We start from the raw sequence: 17,235 nt of genomic DNA, 5'->3' as shown, positions 1-17,235 counted from the left end.
CTCCCCTGTATACATACATATTCCAGCCAAACTGGCTTACTTTCCCCCTCTGAATTCAACCATCCATCTCCTTACTCTGTACCATTGCCCATACTTTCCTCCATGGCTGGAGTTCACTCCTCTATCTATTAGAAACTTTGACCTTCTCTAGGAGACCACTGTAGGCTACCTTCTATACTAAGCCTTTCCATATCTCCCCTTCATAAACCCCTCTCCACATAGCTGGCAAAAAAGTATTCTTTTCTTCCTCAAATAATCAGTTATGTACTTCTCAACTTGTATGTTGTGTCTCTAAGGAGAATCTAAGCATCTTGAGGATAGACCATTTAAATTTTTTTGCCTTTATATGCCAGTAGAATATCTTATGCAAAGTTATGTTCTTAAAAATGAAAGCCAATTGGATTGGATCGAAAGCTCACAGAGGTGAGCTCTTTCCCCTATCCTTTGCGCTGAGGTGCTGGGGGTTCTGTATACCTTCCAACATGGGCTGAGGGTGTTGTTCCTGCCTCTTATCCCAGGGGTAAACATCTTAGTTTTAGTCTTGCCCTTTGTTTTCCCTCTGATAAGGCAGCTGTATCTTGAAAGCTGATTAATAGGAGGGAAGCTGTGATTCTTTGTTTGTTCTGAGGTGTGGATTTCAAAAGAGTGAGACCACTGAAGCATTTGGGGAAATGGGATGTATAACCAGGAGTCAGAGGTTTTCATTCATATATTGAGACAAAGGTCAGACAATGAATCTAATCATTCAGTGTTTATCGAGCACCTCCTGTACCCAAGACACAGTGCTAGAAATTGTGGAGGGATTCAAAAACAAAGGCACACCATAGTCCCTACTTACTCATCAGAATTGTTGATGTCTTTTTGCTGACTGATCTACCCACACTTCCTTTCCAGGGTCACTTTTAATGGAAGGTTTTTTTCGAGAATGATGGTCTGGGTTAAAGGTGCAGACAGTCTGTGCCCACGGAACAGAAAAGAACAGAACAGAGACAATGGCTTCATATGAGAATTGAACCTGCAACCTTGGTGTCATCAGCATAATGGTCTCTTCTCAGGCAGCTGTTTAGAAGAAGGGGGTGTACTGGAGCAATAATAGGTCTGCCATAGTAGACTAGGTTTGTAAGGTGCAATGATATTCTCCCTGCAGCTATGTAAAAAAGAAAGTCTTCCATCTGATTCTCCAGTGGAAACAAGCCAAACTCTCTGGCTCCCATATAAATTACCAGGGGGCTTCCCTTCATGTCTGTATATTACTCCAGCCTCAGAGTCTGTGGTTCATATAATTGGCCTTATGAAGTTTTGCCTACAGTGAAAATGTCATCTCTTAGCAGAATCACTACCCCTGTTGTTCTTTTCCATTATATATTTGTCTCTCTGATTATTCTCATTTTGACTTGCTATCTCTGTTTTTCTGAGTGTCTGTGCATAGATTTTTTTCTGTTGTTCTTCCTTGGATACACAGTATATTTAGATCTTTATAGGGAACTCTGGGAGTGCAGTGCTAGATCTTACAAAGGTTTCTCTTGACATGCACTCTCTCTCTTAAAGAAAAAAAAACACTTTCAATACTTTAAGAATACTTATTGCTGATTCTTAAAAATCACCATCATATTTAAGAGGTCACTTGCAAGTTCTTCCTGTCTTATATGATATTAGGAGGCATGGGGGCAGCTAGGTGGCACAGTAGATAGAGCACTGGAGTCAAGAGGACCTGAGTTCAAATCTCACATCAGATACTTACTAGCTGTGTGACCCTGGGCAAGTCAATCCCAATTGCCTTAAAACATCTCCAGCCGTCCTATCATATATCTTGCCACTGAACCCAGATGGCTCTGGAGGAGAGAGGTTGGTGACCTTTCACAGCCCTCCCTCACTTAAATCCAATTCACTACAAGTCATGACATCACCCCAATGTTATGGTCCTCTTTGAAATTATGGACAAACAACAACAATAATGATATTAAGAGGCAGCCAGGAAGTGGAGGAAAGAGCAGTAGACTAGCAGTCAAGAAGACCATAATTTGAGTTTTGGATTTGGCACGGACTTCCTGTGTTATCTGGGCAAGGTATTCAACCCTTTCCACTATCCCACATTGTCTCCATATATATACACATACATATATACACTGGGGTAAAAATTATATCGGGTAAAGATTAATATTCCCATTTTTAGCTAACTCATTTGGGAGGGGCCACACCTGGCCCATCCCGAGATTACGAGGCAGCTTTTTGAAGGACCTCCCCTTTTGGGGGAGGGGACATTGAATGCTCCCGGAAGGGAGGCGGGCTACTTTTGGTCCGCAAGCTGGCTTCTTTCTTTTTGCTTGGGCCCTTGAGGTGACAGCGTGCTGGTTCTTGGTCTGGTGGGCTGTTCAGGCTTGGGTGAGAATGACGGAAAACCCTAAATTCCTTTGAACTAGCTTAATTGGAAATCAGTCTGGGGTTGCATAAGTTAAGTTTATAGTTAATAATATTCATCCGTATTTCCATTTTCCTATTTCCTTATCTTTGATTTTTTATTAGTTTCACCTTTGTTGTTTAATTAATTTCCAAGTAATAAAATCTGATCCTTTTGTGAACTAAAGCTTAGAGGATCCTTTCTTATTGGACTGGGAGAAATATCTAAAAAGGGCTGTTCAGAGGGGAGGGTTAAACCTTAAAGGTCTCTCATATTTCCAGGACCCCAATATTAAGGCAAGTTACCCAAATAATGCTCAGTATATCAAATTTTGGCCCTCACAACACACACACACACATACATACATACACACATATATGTGAATACCTTAAAACTGCCCTAAGACTTTTTGGACACCCTGCATATACATATACATATACATATACACACATATATGTGTGTATGTGTTTGTGTGTGTATGCATATACATGTGTGTATATATATATATATATATATATATATATATATATATATATATATGAGTTATGCTTTTGTTCTATTTGCTACAGATAAAGGAAATCTCTTCAATTTGGTAGTTTACTTTTTAGTTCTTTTAATTCTTGTAGGTACAGTAAGACAAATGGTACCCTCGAATATCTGTCAGCTGCTATAGACAAATATAGCTCTTTCTAAACTCCCTGCTGCAGAGGCTACATTGCTAGAGGCTACATTGAAAATTAAGAATGTCTTTATTTTGAAGTCATTGGGCTTGAAGTACAAAGGCCAGGAAATGACATTTGCATTCGAGCAAAAGACATTAAAAGGTTCATGGCTGTAGGTTCTGAGGTTTTATCTCTTCCTGGTCAGGCATGGGTATAGTTTGTGTCAATACTGAACATCTCCTCATTTGTTGTCAGCTAAAAGGTTAAATATTATTATACCCTCTTCTTTCTGACCCACTCTGGAGTTCTCTGATTCAGCTATGAGTATTGTCACTTAACCCAACCCAAGAATGTTTTTCTTGTACAGATAAATTGTATGTTTTCTTTTCTTTTTTTTTTGGCGGAGCAATGAAGGTTAAGTGACTTGCCCAGGGTCACACAGCTAGTAAGTGTCAAGTGTCTGAGGCCAGATTTGAACTCATGTCCTCCTGAATCCACTGTTCCACCTAGATGCCCCCAAGAATGTTTTTCTTCATATAACATGACACCTTAATGCTGGGCCCAGGCAAGGGGAGCTGGGGTCCTCATCTGCTCTCCTAGCTCTTGGCTTAGGCATGCAGACTGGGTTTAGTCCTTGTGTAGCATCCCTTCTCAAGAGAGAGTGGTCAGGTTCTTTTCTCCATGTTCCTAGCTATTGTAGTAAAGAGCCTCTATCTGGGAACCTTGGGAAAATCAATGAAAACTTAGTGTAGCACAGCTCTGGGCTTACTCTTCTGACCCACACTCAAACTAGCAGATTGGGTCTCCAGAATGAAGTTGTCACTTCTCTCAGCATTCTTGGAGTAACCCTGAAGGTTTGTGGGTTCTCTAGTCCTGTCTCAATCCCCCAAATAGTGTGTTCCTCCCAGCATCAATTGATCAGTTAACACCTCCTCAATATCAATTAACCAATTAATTTCAATTAACTTTTAGAAAGGGATATTTACTGAGAAGGTATAACAAGGTCCAAAGTACAAAAACAACCTTGCCTTCTTGGAGTGTACTTTCCCTTTCTATATACCCTCACTTGGGCCTTGGGAAAAGTGGACTTAAGTTTAGAATGGTTATTACAAAACATTCTCCCTTCAAGTTAACTACTGCATATAGCTTGTTTTTATATTTTTGTTTGCATGTCATCTCTTTTACTGGATTGGAAGCTCCTTAAGAGCAAGGACTCACTTTTGTTTCTTTTTCTATTCCTAGCACATAGCACAGTACCCAGAACATAAGTAGGTAGATCCCTACTTATGTGCCAGGCACCATACTAAATGTTTAAACTGTTAAACTCTGTTAAATAAATATTGATTGACTGGAAAGAAACAGAGGGACCATGTGTTCTTTTCTACCTGGCAGCTGGGTGGAGATATGACATTTGAAGCAGGCAGCTGCCACTATTTCTCTTCACCTGTAGGTCTGCAGCAATTCTTGCCTTAATTGCCACCAGGGAAGAGAAGAGTTTATCAATTTGAAACTTTTCTATACACACTTAGTTTCTAGCTCAGTATTGCACATACTCTAAGGACTGGACCTTTACTGGACAGTGTCCTCATTACATTAGGCTTGGGTCCTGTTTTAACTCTCCTCCATAAGTTGTGTGTGGAAGATTTATGAACAGGCTCTAGGTTTATTGGCCCAAGCATACATGCATCAGTAGTTCACAGCAAGAAAATGGTGTCTTTGGGGATAAAGCAGAAAAAGTTTATTCAAGGTTATTAAAAGATATTATTCAAATAGTGATAGTTTCTGTTATAGTAGAATTAATACATTTAACTACTCACCAGAAAAAGAAAACATTCCCCATATTGTTACATGGTTAATGTGTTGCTTAGTTTTGCTGAACTGATTTCTTTTTTTCCTTTTCTTTCTTTTGTATTTTCTATTACACAGGATAGAGCAGTGGATAAGGCATTTAGGAAAAATGATTTGGAAATAAAGGTGAGATTAAGATAAAAGATAACAAAAATTACTAATAAAAAGAAGCTATCGACAGCATTAGAGAAAACAATTTCATTTGAGTGAGATTTGAAGGCAGATTCAAAGAGTTTGAAAAGTATGTTAGGAGTAGGGTAGGCAATGAGAGTAGACAACTTTTTTTCCAGTAGTTTGGATGTTAAACAGGGAAAACATAGGCCGATAACTGGTAAGTCCAAGTAAGGGTTTTAAGGATGGGGAACATGGGGAGAGATTGAAGATTAGAGAGAGGGGATGATTGTGGAGAAAATCTGCTAGAGGAGAGGAGATTTGTATTTATTTATTTATGTGAATACAAATAGAGAGACAGATCATCTTTTAATCAGAGACAAAGGTAAAGGAGGAAAGAGTGGGGGCATGGTATCAAAGGGATTCAAGATGTAGAGTAAGGTAGGAGAAGGAGATCATGGCAAATGACCTCTATTTTCTCAATAAAATAATGTGAAGTGCTCTGCTTAGAGGGTGGAGGAAGAGGATGTTTTGGGAGTCTTAAGGAGAGAAAAGAAGGGTTGAAAGAATAGCTATAGGGAATACAGTAAGGAAGAATAAAATTACCTTGTGGTAGTGAAGGTCAGGTTGAGATTAGATGGTATAAATTTATGGTGACTTCCTTCAGGGAAGTCCAGTAGCATTTGAATAGGAGAGGAGGCAGCTAGTGGGAGAAATTCAGGGTCTGGATTTGACAAGGCATGAGTGGTGATGGGACAAGGAGGTAAGGGATTCAGCATAATACAATGATGTAACATTCACCTGGTTGGAGATGGGAGCAAAGTAAAGCCCAAGTAGGGGTGATATCGTGGGTGAGCACTGAGGAGTAGAGGACAAAGAGGTCATGTTGGAGACAAAGGTTTAGGAATTATGAGGCATGGGGAGAGATGGAATGGTCACATAGAGGAAATCTGGAATTCTTTATCATAAAAGTTATACATTGTGTGTAATTGTGGGTTTTACAGTATCTGTGTAGGACTGAGGTGGAGTAGAGTTGTTGAACATGATAGTTAAGGTTGATTAAGTGGGAGTTCAAAGTATTTTAGAAAACATCAAAATATGTCAGTCTCCTAGTATAAGGGTGGTGGGGGGGGTTTGGGATAAAGAGAAAGACTGTGAGCCAAGATGTGAATTCCTTGAGGAAGAAGGGAAGATGACCTGAAGGCTAATGATCTAGATGGGGTTAACCTTATTAAAAGAGAGGTTATGGAGTGATGGAAACAGAGAGAGGGTCAGGAAATGGCCATGGGGAGAAACGAGTATGCCTCCTTCCAGACTAGTATGTCAAGGGTATGAAAGAAGTTTCAGTCAGTGCTAGAAAATATTGCCTAGGATTCAGTGTCTTGTGGGGTGACCCAGGTCCCCCCCATGAATACCAGAACATGAAAGGATTATGACAGGAAGATTTCTAAGGTGAATGGATATTTATTCACAATAGACTAGGGGTTCCAGAGGACAAAATTGAAGGGGAAGGCAGAGTTGAGAGGTGGGGCCCATAAATTTTAGTAGCTATAGGTTAATGACCTTTTTGCAAGGGCTCCCACCCGTAAGAGTTATATGAGTGTCATAAATCTCTTTCAAGTCTTAAAGAAGGGATATTGGGCCTGATATTAGTGGTCATTCATTTATTTGTGGTCCTGGAAGTAACAAATTTTGTAATTGAGTCTTTGGTTCTTGCTTGATTCCTTGATGTAAGGGCCTGGAGCTAAAAGCTCTGGTCTTGGAGATGAGGGGCCTGGTGACTAGTGTTCTTATCCTAGAAGCGAGGGGACTAGCATAGGCAATGTCAGTGGAGAGAAGGGGATAGATATGAGAGATTTGGACGTAGAATTGAGAGGACATGATAACTGATTGGCTATAGGGGGTGAGGGAAAAAGAATATACATCCAAGAATGCCTTTGAGACCACAAACCTGGATGACTGGGAGGGTGATGGTGCCCTCAACAGAATTAAGGATATTTGAAGGAAGGGCAGATTTTCTTGGGAAGACCATAACCAGCTAATCTTGTACTTGAAACAAGAATATAAAATCTACCCTCCCCTCCCCCCAAATGTTTTAGCATACTTGGGATATAGAAACATTTTTAACATCTTCTGCTCTCATTTTTGTATGCTTGAAGCAAATGAAATACCTACTTTGCCCTTGTTATAGGTTATATCATACTAATGATTAGTCCAGTTTGGGAAATAAATCTGAGGTGCCAATGCAGCAGCAATGTGGAGTTCATTCTTTGCACAGGTGGCCATTAGCTCACAACAAGCCCCAGGGCAACTCAGAGAACAAAAGTGCCATTACATTTATTCATGGCCTGGATTTCTGACTTAATTCTTGATTCTCCTGAGCCTGTTTTTAGGCTCTAAGACTTACTGTAGGTACAGTAAAAAAAGTTAATATTTTCTGAATTCTTTTTGATCAGTTCTTCATATATTAGAATGTATTTCATCTTTGAGACAGGCCCAAACACACAGTCTATATCTTATCTATCTTTATGACCCTAGTGCCTCATATATGGTAGGTAGCTAATAAATATTGCTGAATTGAATTGAAATGGAATTGAACTGTGTGATATGAGCAAATCACTCCTTTATGCTTTGGTTTCCTTGTCTGAAATATCTAGAGGTTGGATTTGAGCAGCTATAAGGACCTTTCAGTTCTAAAATTCTCTAATTCTATATCTCATCTCCTCTGCTAGACTGGAAATTCCCTGAGGGCAGACTGGTGGATCAACAATTTATTTTATCTGTCTTAGAGCCATGACAAACCTGGGTGACAGTGGGTAGCCATATTCTTCTTTGTGAATTGCGAAGAGGGAAGTGTTCACCTCTTCAGCAGCACAAGTATGAATGGAAGAAGAACCCATCCTGAATTAAAAAACCGTTCTCTGAGCAGACAGTCTGACTGACTGATAAGTTCTCTGCCCTGCAGAGGAAAAGAAAGCCATAACTCCACTTATGGAGCTGGGTTTTCAAAAACCTGCCTTCCTTTCTGCACTAAGATACTCACCAATTCTTGCCTTGACATTCAAGTGATAGGGTGCTGTTTTGCTATATGACCCTGGACAGGTCATTAACTTTCTCTGTACCTCAGTCATCTTATCTGCAAAAAGAGAATTGGAGATCAGACTACAGATTAACCTCTCAGCATGATAGACATTGGGAATGATGATGAAGCATTTCCTCTTCAGATGGGTTTGCTTTGAGAAGGAATATCTGAGGAGCTTAAGGAATCTATCTCTGAGTCTTTACTAGACTGACTTTCCTGATACAGCCTGATGGAAGTTCAAGGGCCAGTACATCTAGACTCAGAGGGCATGAACAGTCCACTCTGATTTAATGGCAAGCCAAGTCAACATGATGAATCTGTTGTTAAGACTCGAACCAGAATAAGCGTCTGCTGACGCACACCATGATAAATGTCAAGAGCTGAGATCCCTTTAAAGGCACGCAAAAGGGAAAATAGCTGATTTCCTTTATATCTACAGAATAGACTTTCCCCCTCAGGCCTCAGCCTCTTAAGATCATGACAGAATGTATTTTGTCTCTCCTTAAAGCCACTTTATTTTGGTGACTGGTATAGGATTCAAGGGAAATATTCTGGCTACTGATGATAAAGTCAGGCTTTTATTTGCTCAGTTCATCTTGGATGTGACTACATCTCCCTTTTCTACCCACATTAAATTTGATAAAAACAAAAATAAATTAAAAGAGTAAAGTAGAACTTCAACAGGGAGATGCTCTTCTTTATGGTACAATATGTTTTCTTTTTAGGAAACACTGCTGTTCTGTAAATAGAACCATTTTATTTTAGCTCTACCTAACACAGAAGACCTTGGATTTTTCTTCTTCTTCTTCTTTTTTTTTTTAGTTTTGTTTGTTTGGGTTTTTTTAGGCAATAGGGGTTAAGTGACTTGCCCAGGGTCACACAGCTAGTAAGTGTCAAGTGTCTGAGGTCAGATTTGAACTCAGGTACTCCTGAATCCAGGGCCGGTGCTTTAACCACTGCGCCATCTAGCTGCCCCGGACCTTGGATTTTTCATATGCTATTGGCTTGTATGCCCTTATTCAGGAAACTTGGGAAACTATCCACTGAATCTCCCAGAACAATGAGACTGGCTCTATAGTTGCAAACGTTCATTTTGCAATATTATAGAGGTAAGTTTTAGAAAAAAGAAAGAGAAAAATCAAACCAGAGGCCCTTGAGTGAGTGATCAGTTGTTCAAGAAATATCCAATGTAAATCCCTAAAGTTACTTATTATGGTCCTGGCATGACATAGTGATGAGAACATTGGATCTGGAGAATCTAGATTTGAACTCCTCTCCTACTTATCATCTATGACATTAAGTAAGTCATTTCTGTTCTCTGGACCCCAGTTACTTTTTCTATAGTATGAGGGGTTCAGACTAGGTAACCCCTAAAGCAACGTTCTCTTCTTAGTCCTATGATTCCCCATATGAAAAATTCATCTCATAGAGGCTTTCCATAGGTCCTATCTTTGTCCACTATTTTCTGTTGGCTAAAGTTGGGGGTTGGGCAGGGTGGCTTTTCCCCTCTTATCCCTCTCTGGATTTCTGTATTCTGTATGGCTCTGCTGAACTCCATAGTGCATCTGCATGGTCCACACAGTTTTTCAGGTAGGTGTTTATTGTTCTCCATCTTTTGGTCCCATCTCCCCCATGTATGATGAAGATTCTCCTTCACTTAGTCCCACCTCTCCCATCCCTTGGCTTTTTTCTCCATATATATATATATTTAGTGAGGCAATTGGGGTTAAGTGACTTGCCCAGGGTCACACAGCTAGTACGTGTTAAGTGTCTGAGGCCAAGATTTGAACTCAGGTACTCCTGACTCCAGGGCTGGTGCTCTATCCACTGCACCACCTAGCTGCCCCTCTCCCTATATATATTTTTTCTTTCATCTTCACCAGCCAAACAATTGCCAATGCATGCTTTTAGAGAGATGCCATTCAGTCCTTCAAGTCTCGGAAATTGGAGATGGAAATCAAAGAACATAGTCCTAAAAATCTCTGCACAATTGAGATGCATTTAAAGAGAAAAGAGATTTTTAGAAGAGGGACTGACAGGACTAGAAATCAGGCATCTTAGTTCATAGAATTGAGATCTAGATGTGAACTTCTCCAATGACTTGCTAGTAGCAACTTTAGCTCTGTGGTATGATATCTTTGATAAAATGGCAATAGCGATGAAACCAGAGAGAACTTCTGAAGTCCTCTGAGTCTATCTGATGAGGGTACTATTTCACAGTAGACTTACTTTTTAAAAATCAGCATCGATTACTCTGAGTAACTGAAAAACCAATAATGGTCCTAGAGAATAGATAATGAAACAAGCCTCCCTCCTCATAGCAGAGAAGGTGGGATTGGGGGTGGGGTGGGGACTGCTAGTGCAGAATGTTATATATTTTTTCAGATGTGGCCATTTGTATCAAATATTTTTAATTTTTTTCAAAAACAAGACAGTTAATGTGGACAGGGTGGGAGTGAATTCTTTATTTCTTTCTCTGTATCTTTTTCCTTCCTTCCTTCCTTTCCTTTCCTTCCTTCTTTCTCTCTTCCACTTTTTCTTGCTTCCCTCTTTCCTTTCTTTCCCAGTCTTTTATTGTTCTTGTTCTCCTCTCACATTGTCCCCTTTTCTGCTTTGCTCCTTTGTAATCTTTCTATAGATCACTTGGGTGATACATGTTTAATCAACAAGCAGATAAAGTGGAATGTGTATTTTCTCCATTTGTGGGTATTTATAACACCTCCCAATTTAACAGGGACTGCAAATGTCATTTACATGTGATTTATTCCCTTCTATATAGAGAATAAAGATTTTAAGTAGAATAGAGAGAACTCTGATTCACGTAGAAGGAATCATATGGGCAAAATGATAATAAACAAAAGATAATCACCATGGGAATGGATATGAATCTTATTTGGGGAGGGGGTGGGATTAGAAATAAAGTATTTGGTGTTCTTGAAGGTTAGAGCTATGTACAGAAAAGAAAAGAACAATATTTAATTTGTAATAAAGTGTCATCTAATAAAACAGAAGGAAAACAATCTTAAATACAAATATTTAAGAAGTCAATAGAGACCAGGAAGTTTTAATGTTGAATAAGACCTTAGGATGATAATGGATAACAAAATAGATAGACATTTATGTGGTATGACAACTCAGAAGGCCAATGCCATTCTGAGCTGTGTATGATTATATTCTATGGAGTGAGGTATGAGAATGAAGAAATACTGTTGGAGCTTGGGAAAACTCATTTTTATGTAGGGGTTGCTAGATGGTTCATTGGATAGAGCTCTGCACCTGGAGTTAGGAAGACCAGAGTTCAAATGTTACCTCAGACATTTACTATCTGTGTGACCCTGGGCAAATTAATTAACCTCTGTCTGTTTCAGTTTCCTCATCTGTAAAATGGGGATAACAATAGCACCTACCTCCCAGGGTTGCTGTGAGGATCAAAAAAAGGTAAGTATTTAGTGTAGTTCCTTCCTTCTTTGTCCATTTCTGCCATTAACTATGTGGCTTATTATTTATAGCTTCATTGTTCTAGCTTTACCAATTAGGGATAATTATGTTCACCCTTACTAAAATGTGTTGTGCTTATAAGAAGGTGATTATGACACAACATGATTGGGAAGCTCTGAACTTTTTCCAAGAAAGGTGATAGAGGTGGGAGGAGAAGGTACCAAATGGAATTAAAAAATACATACACATACATACACACGCACATATATTAGGAGAAGTGGACATACTTTGGCAATGAATGAACTAAATGATTATCCAAGTACTTTTTTTTGGGTGGGGCAAAGAGGGTTAAGTGACTAGCCCAGGGTTACACAGCTAGTTAAGTGTCAAGTGTCTGAAGTTGGATTTGAACTCAGGTCTTCCTGAATCCAGGATCAGTACTTTATCCATTGTGCCACCTAGCTGCCCCCATCCAAGTAATTTCTTTCTTTCTTTTTTTAGTTAGGCAATTGGGGTTAAGTGACTTGCCCAGGGTCACACAGCTAGTAAGTGTTAAGTGTCTCAGGCCGGATTTGAACTCAGGTACTCCTGACTCCAGGGCCGGTGCTCTATCCACTGTGCCACCTAGCTGCCCCCATCCAAGTAATTTCTAATCACTGCACTCAGAAACATTAGAGTCATTTTCATTGATTCACTGTTGGACAATTGGAATATGAAGCTCAGAGTATGTTTTTAACATTGTTGAGCGAGCCTTTGGTATGTATTTTTTGCAGTGAGTGTCAGCATGACCTTTGAAATTTATTTCAACTTCAAGAGACCCATAGTCTTCCAGTAGTATTGGCCAAAGCTCCTCTCTGTTTTCCTATTCTTGATGATTCTTTTCCATGTCTTGTCACAAATCCTCCATAGAAGATCTCCCCAATGTACTAGTTCTTTCAATGTTTTATGGATGCTTGGTCAACATCTGGGCTCTCCATCTGTTAACCCAAACTCTTACCACATGATCATCATGTGTCCTTTACTGTCCTTGATACCTGTTCTGGATGCCTTGTACCAATGTCTATGCATAAATCATTTTTAGTGATGTAGTGTAGGTTATATACATTTTCTATGTGTTTTTCCACCATCTTTTGAAATACTTCCAATTTTGATGGATTGATGGATTCATCCAGCATTTAGGTTTGTGCTGTGGATCAAGCCCTGTGGATACAGAGACAAAAATGAGGACAGAAGATCAGGCTGATCAACACAGTAAGAGGCTATTGCAATAGTCTAGCAAAAGGTGATGGAGGTGTGGTGGGTAAGTTAGGGCATGGTGGTGGAAATAAAGTGAGTTCAATTTTGGACATATTAGGTTTGAGATGCCCACAGAACACCTAACTGGGGATATATAATAAGTAGTTGTGATGCAGGACTGTACCTCAGGAGAGAGACTAAAGCTGGGTGTATGGATCTGGGAAGGAGAGACTAGAGATAATTGAATTCATGTGATCTGATGAGCTAATGAGATGAAATTAACACTCCCAACTTTATTCGCCACCATTGCATTTAGCTGCAACTTTTTTATATCTTCCAGTTCCATTTATATTGAGAATATTAAAATAGCTCTGATTCACTTCCTCCAGTAGTCCAACTAATTGGTCATTGGATACACTTTACATTTTAAGAATATCAGTAATTATAGTATCTAGAACTAGGAACTGTTTGATACTTAGCATACTCTCCCCTTTCTTCCAGGCCCTCATCATCACTGCAGAATTGTAAGGGGGGGGGGTTGATGGACTGAAGCAATTTTGCATTTTTATCTCTTTCATGGGTTTTAGTGGCCAACAATTTGGTTATTTAGTCACCAAGTTTATGATGATGAGCTGTTCCATATTTATCTAGACAGGTCCTTGAACAGCAAATAGTCTACTGTTAAAACCATAGTTGAAGCCTTTCCAGCTTTAGATAGTAAAATATGTTGCCACTTTTTTTTGTTATGGTGAATTCACAGTGAATGTTTCTGTGTGTGGGTAGGGAGAGTGTTAGACCCTTTTTCATATTGAACTAATCAAGAAAACATATGCCTCTTGATAAACCAGTGATGATATGCACTATTTATGAGAATAGTTGGTATTTTTGCAAATCCTTTCATGGGCTGCATTTCAGAGATTGTTGTTTGACAATAAGAAAAAGTAGGGGGTAAAACTACCAAAGCCTGGAGCACAGTAACTGAAAAAAAGGGAAGTAATAGAGAGTTGGGAATAATTGAAGGACTGAGAACCCCTTTTAGGAAGAGTAAGATTATCAGCATGGATGGCAGGATCCTTGAATCTGAGCTCTTTGATTCTTTCTTCAAATCTCACTTTCTTTAATACAAGTTTCCCTACAAATAACTTATTAGCCCCACTCCCTACTGGATATTGTATCTTGGAGATACTTCTGGAAATGGAAATTTCATCATTTTCACGTTTCAGACTGCTGTATGGGTACCTGAAATATCCAGAAATTTCTTTCAGAATATGACTTTTACCCTAGGGAAAACTAGAACACCCTGAATGGGCCAGTTAAGAAGTGAGTTGTATGGCTTCCAGAGAAACAAAACAGGTCTATTTCCTGTTCATCTTACCTGCAGTTTATTCAGTATCACACGCACCTAAGTAGCACACCTATCTATGGAGCGGAGGAGACACCTCTTTTACTTCTTTTGGCCTCTGCCCCCCCCCCCCGCCAACGCTACACCCCTCATGCTTCCAACATAGGAACAAGGCGTTTAGTATAGTACTCGGATTGTATCAGCTGCTCAATAAACCATGCTGACTAAACGACAGAACATCTTTTTTCCCCTCCCCTACAAGCTAGGAGGTACAGGGTTGTAGCTGGAGAATATTGTAGTACTCCTTTGCTAAGTGGAGGAGACTTGTGTCTGTTCTTTGCCCTGAAGATTTTTTTTCCATTTCCTTATCCTCTGTCCTCTGGCTTTGGGCTCCGACCCCAGGGGGAAGTGCCGCGCTCGCTTGCAGCATTACTGTCTGGCGTCTTGAGACAGCGGGTCCTGTCCTCCCCCCCTCCGCCCCCTTCCCCCCCCCCACTTCAGCTGTGCGCAAAACCCCGGTTCCTGGGCTGCTTAGAACCCGGGGGGCATTGACGTCAAGCGTTGGAGAAGAGCTGCCTACAGACAGGTGACCCAACCCCTCCGCCCCAGCCCCCCCTTCCTCTTCCTGCCTCCCTCCCCCACATTTGGTCCGAGATTTTGTATAAAATCCGAGGGTCCATAAGGCGTTCAGGACTTCAGCACCATGGAGAGCTCCCGCCTGCGGCAGCTACCCCTGCTGGGCGCAACCTTGCTGCTGCTGCTGCTTGGGGCCAGTTGTCAGGAAGATTCCGGGCTGCAGCCAAGAGCCTTGGATATCTACTCCACCGTGGAGGATACTTCCCATGAGAAGGAACTGGTAAGTGTTTTCTTCTTTTCGTCTCCGGTCTCGACTCTACCCCTCGGTCTTTTAATGTCCTACTCCAACTGGCAACCCCCATTCCCAGTACTAGGAGACTGTAAGTGGCACTCGAAGTACTCTAGGCATATGAGTGTAAGACCTCGGACATCGGGCTGCACCGAGGATGCTTCTTGAGCTGAGTCAGAAAAGTCTCGCAAGCCCGAACTGCTCTTGGGAAGGAGGGGTGGGAATCCAAGACTTTGGATGATGTTTCCGAAGTTCTTTGCTCCGGAGTCCCAACCATCATTTCTCAAAAGAACAATCAGGGCTCTCTTTCGGACCGAGCCCCAGAGTAAAGACTCCCCATCCTCTTTTACAGTCCAGATGGGGAGGTAAGTGCAAGAGCCGCCTCAGAACTAGGGTTTTAACTTAGGATAGGCTGCCAGCATAGATAACCGGTCCCTGACCCCACCAAAGTTAAGAATCTGTGTGTTACAGATAGGAGCACTGCAGGAAGTGTTGAAGAAGCTGAAAAGTAAACGCATCCGGATCTACGAGAAAAAGTATGGCCAGGTCCCTAAGGTGAGCTGTGGGGATTTTCTCCCCCTTGCCCCAATCTCTCCTCACGCAGGCATGCTTGGTTTTGGGAGGAAACGCTTTGGATCCTATGTGCTGTTGGCTGCTCTGATTTTCCCCTCCCAGAGTAAATTCTTGATTGAATTAAATTGTTAAATGACTCAAACTGTGATGGGCTCCAGAATCAAGTTCCTTTTGCATTTCCCTTTATTCCCACCACTCAGTCTTCTCCAGTGTTTTCTGAAAAAGAACTCTGGCTGATCCCTTTAGTCCCATACAAACGTGATGAACAGATCCATTTGTTTAAAAGAAATGACAGCACCGTAATAGGGGTGGGAGGAGGGGAGGGAAGAGAGGAGAAGGGTACAAGTCTGTGAAAGGGAAAATTTTCTATAGACACTTTCTTGGTTTTGGTCCAGAGAAATTATTTTTTTAGCTAAACCTTTCTCAATACTACCATTTCTCCACTACCCTTCCAATACAATTTGTTGTTTAAAAACAGTATGACTTTCCAATTCTAAATGAAAGTTTTATGTATGATTTTTGGAAAGTTTAGAAAAGGAAACCTGGGGAAAGGAGAACAAAGAGGTTATGGAGAAAGGGAAGGGATTGTGAGATGAGAGACATTGTAAATTTGAATCAACATCTCATTATGTAACTTTTTTTCTGACTAAAGAAAGGAACTTGTGTTCTACCTCCAACCCCCCCCCCATTTTGGTGAATAGGAAAAGGAGCTGAGAAATGGGCCTTTATCTGGCCAAGTGGGGAGGGACAAGGAGTACCCTGTTATTTACTTTTATTTGTTCTCATGCTGAAATCATGCCACTATATTTCATCATGTCTACAACAATCATGTTTATACATTTTGGGGAAGGTTCTGTTGCACATTTCAGTGTGTGGAAATCTTACATGATGTGGCAAGATGAGCTGTGACTTATCTCACTTTTTCCATGGTGTAAATTAACATATTGTATTGGTTTTGACAGTGTGATGCTGGGGAGCAATGTGCAATAAGGAAAGGAGCCAGAATTGGGAAACTCTGTGACTGTCCTCGAGGAACTTCATGCAATTCCTTTCTCCTGAAGTGCTTATAAAGAAGCTTCCCAGGCACTCATTTCCCCCACTTTTCCACAAAAGGACCACACACCCATCTCTTAGTTTTGACTGCAGTTTCACCTGAGGATGGAGAAACATTTTCCTTGCAGTTTACAGTTATGAGAATATAGTAAGAGTTATTGTATTGAAAGATAAACCATGTGTGGTGTTGTTGAAACATCTGTATTCTCTCTCCACTTCATTTTATTTATGTATCCAACTCTTGTGTACCTGGGCATAAAAAAGCTCAACTTATCTTTGCAAATTGTATTTTTGTATGTGGAGTGTCCTAAGGAAAATTAGATCTAGACAACTTCGGTAGATAATATCACAATCCAGAAAAATCACCCCACAAAAACCTAATTCAGCATGTACAAATTATACATAATAAAGTGTTTTTAATAATTGCTTTTATTGTATTGTGGTAACCAATTAAGTTAACTTGGGGAAAATGGCATGTTTAGGTATTCTGAAAAATCTTTTCAAGAGAAGAATCATTTTAAAATCATGTTTAATCAGAGATCTATAACACATCATTCTACTAGTTCTGATCTCTTTTTCACTAAGGATTCTGTTACCTGAGCATTACTGTCAAATATTTGGTTGAGA

At 40.3% G+C, this 17,235-nt stretch overlaps 1 protein-coding gene across 1 annotated transcript; it reads left to right on the top strand.

Annotated features, from left to right (window-relative positions):
• The first annotated feature begins 14,717 nt into the window (after positions 1 to 14,717).
• CARTPT (CART prepropeptide) lies at positions 14,718 to 17,034 on the top strand. Its single transcript, XM_043977277.1, has 3 exons — positions 14,718 to 14,973; positions 15,454 to 15,537; positions 16,518 to 17,034. The coding sequence occupies exons 1-3, from the start codon at positions 14,821 to 14,823 to the stop codon at positions 16,623 to 16,625; spliced, it is 345 nt and encodes a 114-aa protein (XP_043833212.1). The 5' UTR covers positions 14,718 to 14,820; the 3' UTR covers positions 16,626 to 17,034.
• The last annotated feature ends 201 nt before the right edge of the window (positions 17,035 to 17,235 follow it).

Source organism: Dromiciops gliroides, chromosome 1, assembly GCF_019393635.1.
Source record: "Dromiciops gliroides isolate mDroGli1 chromosome 1, mDroGli1.pri, whole genome shotgun sequence".
In the NCBI taxonomy this organism is placed as follows: domain Eukaryota; kingdom Metazoa; phylum Chordata; class Mammalia; order Microbiotheria; family Microbiotheriidae; genus Dromiciops; species Dromiciops gliroides.
This window is presented reverse-complemented; position numbering and strand designations above follow the sequence as displayed.